At 47.7% G+C, this 9964-nt stretch overlaps 1 protein-coding gene across 9 annotated transcripts in view; it reads left to right on the forward strand.

Moving 5' to 3' along the window:
• LOC125628634 (uncharacterized) overlaps window positions 1–4179 on the forward strand; it is a 99009-nt gene extending 94830 nt beyond the window's left edge. For all 9 annotated transcript variants that reach the window (XM_075123974.1, XM_075123976.1, XM_075123975.1 and 6 more), the window contains 2 exons: window positions 634–777; window positions 1111–4179. In XM_075123974.1, the coding sequence (XP_074980075.1) occupies window positions 634–777; window positions 1111–2573 (1607 nt within the window). In that variant the 3' untranslated portion in view covers window positions 2574–4179. The remainder of the gene's footprint in view (window positions 1–633; window positions 778–1110) is intronic.
• The last annotated feature ends 5785 nt before the right edge of the window (window positions 4180–9964 follow it).

Raw genomic sequence — 9964 nt, forward strand, 5'->3', positions numbered from 1 at the left:
GACTCCTCCAGCAAGTGACCCGTGCCCCATGCTACAGAGGAAGGCAAAAAACCTCCAGGGCCTCTTCCAGTCTGCCCTGGAGGAAAATTCCTTCCCGACCCCAAATATGGCAATCAGCTAAACCCTGAGCATATGGGCAAGATTCACCAGCCAGATACTGCAGAAAATTCTTTCCTGGGTAACTCAGATCCCACCCCAACTAACATCCCATCACAGGCCATTAGGCCTATTTACCATGAATATTTAAAGATCAATTAATTACCAAAATCATGTTATCCCATTATACCATCTCCTCCATAAACTTATTGAGTTTAATCTTAAAGCCAGATAGGTCTTTTGCCCCCACTGCTTCCCTTGGAAGGCTATTCCAAAACTTCACTCCTCTGATGGTTAGAAACCCTTGTCTAATTTCAAGTCTAAATTTCCCAATGACCAGTTTATATCCATTTGTTCTCGTGTCCACATTGGTACTGAGCTGAAATAATTCCTCTCCCTCTCCGGTATTTATCCCTCTGATACATTTATAGAGAGCAATCATATCTCCCCTCAACCTTCTTTTAGTTAATAGACAATTTTTTATGACAAAGTCTTATGAATTTCCCCAATCTCATTTGTTTTCTTTCATCTGAGCAGGGTTTCCAGTCTCCAGACTTGATGTGATCTCCCAGCTGGAACAGAGGGAAGAACCATGGCTCCCAGACCTCCAGTGTTCAGAGGAAAGAGAGATCCTGAGAGGTCCCTGCACAGGCAAAGGCCCATTAAACCAACTCAGAATCTGTAAGTGGCTGAAATAAACATCTGGCATACCCTACAAGGACCTTGGGAGCTTCATAGTTCAGGATTGTGCCCAGCAGATGTGGCATTCTCAGTGCAGAGATAGCTCATGGCTTCCTACAGATTTTAGCTGACCCCTGGCATTAGCTTCCTCCCTTCCCACTGAGAATTTGGATGGGATGTGAGTGCTGAATTAATCATCTCCTCTCTCCCATTTGGGGGAAGAGTTTGGGGGAGTTCAATTTCTGATTTTTATTCCACCTCTCTCCAGCACTTGTTTTGGTTTGGTGTTCCCTTTTCCATGCCTGTTTGAGGTTTCTGTCTCTATCACGGCAGGCGACGTGATGCTACGTGAGACTAAGCAGCAGAATTCTCAGCAGGAAGATGCGGAGCAAGTGGAATCACATGGAGCATTATCGCAAAGATCGAAAGGGAATGTGTCCAGGAGTCACGAGCAGGGAACAGCCTGTGAGATTCAGCACAGACCGGAGAGACATCAGGGAAACCAGCCAGGGGAGAAATTGGATAAATTCATTTACTGTCGGGGAACTCAGAAGGACCTCAAGGAAACCACAGCCCAGCAGGAAATCCTCAGGGGAAAGAGGAAAAATACGTGCACCGAGTGCGGGAAAACCTTTAGTTGCTGCTCAGCCCTTGTTAAACATCAGAGAATTCATACAGGTGAGAAACCCTATGAATGCGGTGAGTGCGGGAAAACCTTCACTCAGAACTCAAACCTCATTAGACATCAGCGGATCCACACAGGTGAGAAACCCTACGAATGCAGTGAGTGCGGGAAAAGATTCACTCACAACTCAAACCTTCTTGTACATCAGAGACTCCACACTGGTGAGAAACCCTATGAATGCGGTGAGTGTGGGAAAAGATTTACCCACAGCTCAGAACTTACCACGCATCAGAGAGTCCACACAGGGGAGAAGCCCTATGAATGCTGTGAGTGCGGGAAAACCTTCAGTGTCTGCTCAGCCCTTATTACCCATCAAAGAATCCACACAGGGGAGAAGCCCTATGAATGCTGTGAGTGCGGGAAAGCCTTCAGTGTCTGCTCAGCCCTTATTACCCATCATAGAATCCACACAGGGGAGAGACCCTATGAATGCAGTGAGTGTGGGACAAACTTCAGTGACAGCTCCGCCTTTCTTCAACACCAGAGAATCCACACGGGAGAGAGGCCCTACGTATGCGGCGAGTGCGGGAAAAGCTTCACTCGGAGCTCAGACCTTACTACGCATCAGAGAATCCACACGGGCGAGAGACCCTATGAATGCGGCGAGTGCGGGAAAACCTTCACTCAGAACTCAAACCTCATTGCACATCAGAGAATCCACGCAGATGAGAAACCCTACGCCTGCGGCGAGTGCGGGAAAAGCTTCACTCGGAGCTCAAATCTTATTGCGCATCAGAGAATCCACACAAAGGAAAAGCCCTACGAATGCTGTGAGTGCGGGAAACGCTTCACTGACAACTCAGCTCTTATTACGCATCAGAGAATCCACACAGGGGAGAAACCCTACGCATGCGGCGAGTGCGGGAAAAGCTTCACTCAGAGCTCAAACCTCATTGCACATCAGCGGATCCACACAGGGGAGAGGCCCTACGAATGCAGTGAGTGCGGGAAAAGCTTCACGCAGAGCTCACAACTTTCTACACATCAGAGAACCCACACGGCAGAGACATCATACGAACGCTGTGAGTGTGGAAAAAGTTTGACCGATCACTCAGCCCTTCTTAAACATCAGAAAATTTGCAAGGGAGCTAAACACCATAAAAACTTCTAGAGATATCAACCCTCTTGTTTTTAATGGTTAAGTGTCCAATTCTGTCACAGGGGTCATGGATTCTGTGGCTTGAATGGACCTCCGTTTCAGCAGCTGTCAGCCCCTGGGGCCAGAGTAGGAACCACCATCATCCTGGTGCCAGTGGTAAGTCCCCAGGGCCAGAGTAGTGGCCGAGATAAGTCAGCCACCAGACCAAGAGCTGCCGCTAACAGTCATCCCCCTCCCCACGGGGCTCCAATTGCTATTCCCCACCGCCAGGTATTTTTAGTGAAAGGCAAGGACGGGTCACAGGCTTCCATGAATTTTTGTTTATTGCCCATGTCCTGTCTGTGACTTCCTAAAAATACCCATGACAAAAATTTAACCGTTTTGCTAATTCCCACCGTAGTAACCGTTAAGGCTGCTTGCATTATTTGTAGCACCGTTATCCCTCAGTTTGTCCAGGGGAGTGGCCCGTTTTTGCTTTTTGCCGTTTGTCCTGTCATGGTGTGGACCTGATGGACCTTTCTATCCACTCCATTGTCCCATGAGTAATGGGAGTGTGTCCCTTCTTCCAGGAAACAAGGAGCATCACATTTGTACTGTTCCTCCTATTGCAGAGTAATTGTTAGGGTCATGAATGATACAGATTGTTTCATTCTCAGTTGTTCTCACGTTGCTCTGGGTTGTGCTGAAGAGCAGTTATTTGTGGACCTTTTTTCCTCATTATATTTAAATGTATTTTAAATGAAGAGGAGCAGTGGCAAGGGAAAAAAATGTCATTTCAGCCTTGGTGACACTGGAAGGCGATGGGGTGACTCAGAGAGATTCCCTCCTTCCTCATCACTCCAGAACGGTTACCTCCTTTTTGAGCCATGCAGAATTTATCTTCTTCACATTCTATCCCTCCACCTCTCAAAGTGTCGTGTGGTGCAGTGTTCTCAGCTGTCTGTTCTTGGAGAGGACGTTTTGACTTCTTTAATCCTATATCAGAGTCACTGTGGCTGGAGATGAAAGTGTCCAAGACCTGGAAGGGGACTTCAAATGGATTGTAAACACTGCGATCACTTGGAACTGAAAATCCATTTCCATCTATTGGCAAAGCCACTTGTGGGAAGGTTGGCTGTTTTTTCCTCCAGTATGAGGACGCTAAAAATGTTGTAAATAACATAACTCAGTATTGAGACTGTGCTGAGTGAAGCAGGTTTGAATGGATCAGAGGACAATGTGATGGGAGAACCTCTTCTCCTGATTCTGAATCATCAGTTATCACCTGCTCTGGACTTTCACTTGACAATATTGTCTCCGATGATCTGAGGAGAGAGTTCCACCGTGTCGTGGAGCTATGCCAAATGCCCGTGTATTTGGTTCCCAAAGGATTTGTAACTCGGGCCCTACAGCAAAGGTCTCCTAGATGATCCTATGATATGGGAAATGCTGCCCTTTATCAGACAGATGTGGCGGAAACAGAAGCGGGGCTGTGAATGAACTGACTGTTTGTAGGTGCCGCAAATGTGCATGAAATGGAAGCAGTGTTGGAAATGAAATAGCTGTAGAAAAATAGCCTGGCCACCTCAGTGCCGTTTTGCCGTATGCCCGTAAAAATTAAAAATAATAGTAAAAAGGGGCCAGGCCTGGATTTGAGCTAATTTCTTGGCAACCGCGTGGAAAAGATCTTGAGTTATTACAAGTGGGATCTTCCCAAAGGCAATTCCTACTTGTTCCTCCAAGAGATGGGTGAAAGTGGGCTGGAGGGAGTCCTACTAATCTGTGGGGAAATCTGATAGCCCCACTGTCAGTTCTCCGTTGTTTCCATCCTAACACACACACACTTATTATCAATATTTAAGAGTGACCTACGGCCCACACTCTCACCCCCCCACGCTGTTGGGGACAGACCCTGTGTCTCGGACAGACTAGGTCTTGTTTCTGCATCTTCCCACCTGCAAAGAAGAGAGGGTGAGGGGGAAGGAACAAGAAGGGAAAAGGAGACCAACGAGGCTAGGCAGGAGGAGGAGAGATTTTCCTTCTTGCAGTTGAAATCCCCCCAAATCTCGTTCCAGGAAATCGCCACGGGGCGGGGGAGCCTGAAGCCGCCACTGCTCCATTAACAGGCTCTGTTAACAGGCTCAAATGCTCTGTCACAGAGACTCGTGGCTCCTATTTCCTTCTTTCTCCGCCATGCTCGGAGGTGCCCACGGTCCAGTGGGAGCTTCCCCCGCAGCTGCTGCCTTGTGGGAACCAAAGGCAGGGCCGGCCTTTGGGGTGGGCTGTAGGGGCCCCCCACCCAGGGCGGCCCACCCAAGGGGGCACCGTGCGCAGGGTTTGGATTCCCAGCTGAGCTGCCGAGAGCCAGCTGACGGGGGGCACAAGCCAGCTGTGTGCATTGCTGGTGTCTGAACAAGCCTGGTTCAGGTTCCTGACCCTGAGTGCTTTCTTAAAGAGACAGCGCACTCACTCGGGCGGACACACACACTCCTTCACACAGTCCCCCCAACACACACACCAGTGCAAGTTTGCCCAGGGCGCCATTATCCCTAAGGCTGGCCCTGACTAAAGGGCGAATTTAGAGGTAGATGATTAGGCTCTGAGCTGGACCATCTGATCTCCATCCACATCCTGTATGGGTCTAGCCCGTGCTGCGTCAGGAAAGATGACTTGATATCCCTGTGAGCCATTTCATTCAACTAGGACACAAATAAAACCAAGAACACACGTCAGGAAGGCTGAACTGCTAAAACCCCACTAAATTAACTATGGGTTGAACACACACGCATGAAGTTACGGCCAACTCAGGAAATTAATGTGTGCATAATGATACTGAATTGGATTCAAGTCATCAATTTAGTCAAATCTTCCCATTCATATGGCAGATACTAAAATCTTATCAATCCTACAACAGGAATCCAAAGCGTCGTCTAGCCATTTCATCATAATCCCCAACCCCAAAACTTCATCTAGGCAGAGCAATCCACACGGAGCTGGTTGAATAGTTCAACGCTGAAACCAAATGATCGTCCATATTTAAGCTACAGCCTCAAAGAGAAGTCAACCTTCCTCCTTAGCTTTCACTCTTGTGTGGCTAAATCCTGCGGCATCCCCCTACAACACAGATAAACCCTTCACTGAGGCTTTAATGAGGCCAGGTCTACGCTAGAAAATGAATTTGGCTTAACTATCATAGAATCTCAGGGTTGGAAGGGACCTCAGGAGGTCATCTAGTCCAACCCCCTGCTCAAAGCAGGACCGATCCCCAACTAAATCACTCAGGGATGTGAGAAATCCACCCCCTAGTAGCACAGTTAAACTGATCTAATCCCCAGTGGAGACGCACTAGGCCAAAGGAAGCAGTCTCCCGTTGACCAAGCTACCACCTCTAGGGGATTACGTACAGGGAAGGGAGGGGTTCTGCAGTTGTGCCTTTGTAGCATTTCAAGTGTAGACAAGCCCTGAGAAAAGAATAACAGCCCTTGGTTAGCAATTTATCACCGACAGCCTGGATTCTTTACGTGCTTTCACAGAGCGAAGAGCACATGTTCCATGATTTCACAGGGCAGAGTTTTAGGGCTATTTGGATTGGGGGAACTATGCTAGTGGGTCCTTTTCCTACGTGGATTTGACAGGTGGATCAACATAGATGCACGTTGTGACCCTTCTCAGGGTGCTCAGGGCTGTGAGTCTCCTGGTTGCCATTTGCCACTAGCAAGAGGGATTTGGCAGCTGGATGTTAGCGACCAAACTCACCCAGCCTGTCACCCACTCAGTTATCCTCTGGGCTACGCCAGCCCTGCCCGTTGACAATAGATCCACCCTAGCCCCTGAGTTCCTTCAATGTGTCCCCCTCTGGTGTCCAACCCCTCCTCACCGGATATTCAGAGAAAACCCAGATCCTCTGTTCCCGAAGCAACGGTGTATCCCAGATTACCAGTTTAACTGCAGGCCACTGCTTCGGCATGACACACAGCGCTTGAGTGCAGTTATCAAACAAAAGGAAATGTATTTGAGAAGGGATAGAGATTTAAACAAAAACAAATGTGATTGATGGAAACAAGTGGTTAGAGACAACTCCCCCCCACACACACACACACACACAAAATGTGATCTACACTTATGAATACTTACCTTTCCCAGCTAATAAAGTAGATTCTCACCTCACACTTCATTCCAGCCATTGCTAGTCCCTAGAAGCCAGGGCCTTGTCTTTCATGAAGCACCAGGGCTCATCAGGGATCTCCTTGGTGAATGCTCCCAGGCTGGTTTTCTCCACCCTGTTATAGACTGAATCCGTCTTTTGTCTTTATTCACAGAAAGGACCATCTCCTCATTGTCATAGTGTCCTTTTCACTTCCACAGAGTTTTGATGTCTCGAGTTTGTCTTTGATAGTTTTCCATTGGCTTTTCTAGGTTTGTGCAAAGGTTGACAGTTGAGTAATATATCGTATAATTGGCTAGCAAGGGAGGGGTGACAATTCCCTCCCACTTGAATGGGTCGTCATCACCGAGACCTATGATTGGGGTGACCCACTTTCATTTCAAGGCCATATGGGCATAATTTTCCATACGGTTACGTTATTCCTTAAATATGACTCGTACAACACCTCTCACAGTGATTAGGAGTATCCATAATTTACAAGCTCTCAGTAGAGATCTCACTGCTACGCTTCCTGGATAAATACTGGGAAAGCAGTGTATGAGGTGTGGCGAGATTGTCAGGTCCGAGACAGGAGTTGCTTGTGAAGAAGAGCGACCCCTTTGCCAGTTGGCACTGGTGGGCTTCTGTCACACGAGCACAGGGCTGTCACAGCATGCTATAATAGAAAGGCCAGGGCATCTCCGAGTTATTAAAAACAAAAAACAGAGAAAGGAACAATAAGCTACTAAAATGACAATGGTTGGAACTCTCCGTTTCTCTCAGTCTTTGGGTGGATGGGTTCGAAGAGCTGTAGCTACATGTGAGGAAGCAGGCGATCGGACAGCTGGCCCAGCCCTCCATGCTAGTCGCTTTCTCACATACAGGGAGATGGGTCAAGATCGGAATTGATGTCATGACTCGCTTCCCATAGGGGATCAATCTGACTAAGGCTCTGTCTACCCTTCAAACACGGGAAGTAGTCTTCTGACAACCTAACCCTGTCTACCCTGGAGCTCAGGTCAGTTTAACTACTTCTCTCAGGGGAGTGGCTTTTTCACACCCCTGAGAATTGTGGCTATGTCCACGTCGCTTTTCAGTGTAGACCAGCCGTTAGATGGCTTTTTGACATGAGAGGCAATGGACTTCAGCCTTTTCCTCGATATTGATGGTTGACGATTGTAGCTTTCCTACCTGCTGGACACATCCTACGACAGATGTCATGCCTTTCCTTTGCAAATTAGAGAAGTGCGGAAGTCAGTGACCCTTACAGTCCAATGGGGTAAAAACTTGTCTGATTGAGTAGTTTTCCTTTTATTAGAAATTGACTTGGAAGCTAAGCAAAATAAGTTCTATTTAAAATACAAAAAATTAAAATCTATACTGGGCCAATATTCTCTTATACTCTCTTTCTCACACACATGCTCCCACCCCAACCTTTGGAGTGAGGTTTTCTACCAGAACTCCTTCCGCTACCGGGGGTAAATTAAATCAAATGAACTTTTCAAGATTAGCCATCATTTCCTGTACGACTAACAAAACCAAAAACAAGACAACTTTCAGTTTTCCAGTAGAATTCAAATGATCACATAATTGGTCTCTTACTCGTTAACCAATAACTTCACCTATCGTTTCATTTTCACTGGTAACTCTAACATATTCAAAGATCACAAATGCTTGTCTTGTATATTTGTTTTCTCTTAATCCCCACTGCCAACAACTGAACCCTTGGCTCAAGTTGTGGGTTTGTCCCAACGTAGGTCCCAACCACTTCCATGAGTTCCTATATCTCTGGATCTTCTGCCCCATGTGTTGGTGGAAGGGGTCTGCTATGTGGGAACGTTTGCATCATGAAGAAAAACAGCTCTCTCTTCTTTTCACACTTCTTAATCTTTCAAAGTCAGAGGAGGTAGAGGAGAAGTGACGTAAATGCATAAAACACAAGGGAAAACCAAAGCCGGGTTTACACTAAAGACATTGACTAGGATATCTACATTGATCAGGGGTGTGAAACATCCACACGTCTGAGAGGACACAAAACCATAGAATCTGGACTCAACCTTGGTGCATCCTGCAGTCTGAAACTGGAGCCTGACACATGCATTCCCTTACCGGGTTGCCATCATTTCTACAGCAGGAAAGCCCTTGTTACCCAATCAGGCAGCCAGTTTGGGATCCATGGGGAAGGAATGTCCCCTGAAAGACTCCTTCTCTTTCTCATTTCCTGAAGAAACTTTGGATCCAAAGAGTGAAGGATGATGGTTCTCAGTTTAACCATGGCATCCTTTGGAAGTGTAATCCGTGACACTGAACAAGGAAGTGGAGTTGAACAAATAATGGTTCATTGGTCACCATAGCTTCCTTTGCTGGGGTGAAAACCAAGAACTGGGTTTGTACTCTTTTTACCCCTGTTCTTTCCGAATCCTTGGCCTTGGTTAGGGTAAATTTACCGAGTGGAGAGTTCAAATCACGGCTGTTTCTTTGTTAGCATGTCCAGTCAATTGGAGAGTTCTCTTTGAACTTTCTCCATGTCATCATGGAAGGGTGGGGGGAAAAGCAAAACTAGAGAAAGAAATAATGACATTCGCAAATAGTCATTTGTCTCGAAGTCTCCAATAAATCTGAGCTACCTCCTGTCAAACTAAACTAATACCCAACTGGCTGACCAAACAGCCGTCGGGAAATATATAGAAACCCACATCACTACTCCTGGGGGAATTCCACGTCACCGCGCGTGCTCACAAGTCGTGGCCCCTGCAGAAAAATGACGTCTGACGGGGAAGCAAAGGGAAGCTGCAAGAGCGGTCTTGTGCCCACTCCCTGGCAGTGCAGACAGGTCAGTTTGAGCAGCCAGAGGAGACATAAATCATCACCTGTGTGTGCGAGAGAGGGACATTCTGTCTATTTTGCTCGCTCTTGCAGCATGCTCGGCGTGGCGGGGGAGGACTTTGGGGTCTTTCGGAAGAGGTAGGCGTGGGGCAGGCCCTGTTTCCTCAGGCAGAGGAGAATGTAGCTGCCTGCCGGCTTGGTGAATTGCTCCCGTTGTTCTTAGTGAATTCTCCCCGGGAATATAAAACAGGTGGGTGACGGGGCAAAGCGGCCCCACACTGGTACCGGAGGGCTTAACCCTTCCTTCCTAGCAGAGGAAGCCCCGCCCCCGGGGCTCTGCAGGGCATGCTCCAGCTGGAAAGCAGGTATAAAAGCCTGCACAGCTGCTCAATCTGGGCAGACCGGAGAAGGAGGGGAAGGAGGCATGCCACCAGCTCCCGAGGAGGGCCAGCCC

This window comes from Caretta caretta, chromosome 28, assembly GCF_965140235.1.
Source record: "Caretta caretta isolate rCarCar2 chromosome 28, rCarCar1.hap1, whole genome shotgun sequence".
Lineage (NCBI taxonomy): Eukaryota > Metazoa > Chordata > Testudines > Cheloniidae > Caretta > Caretta caretta.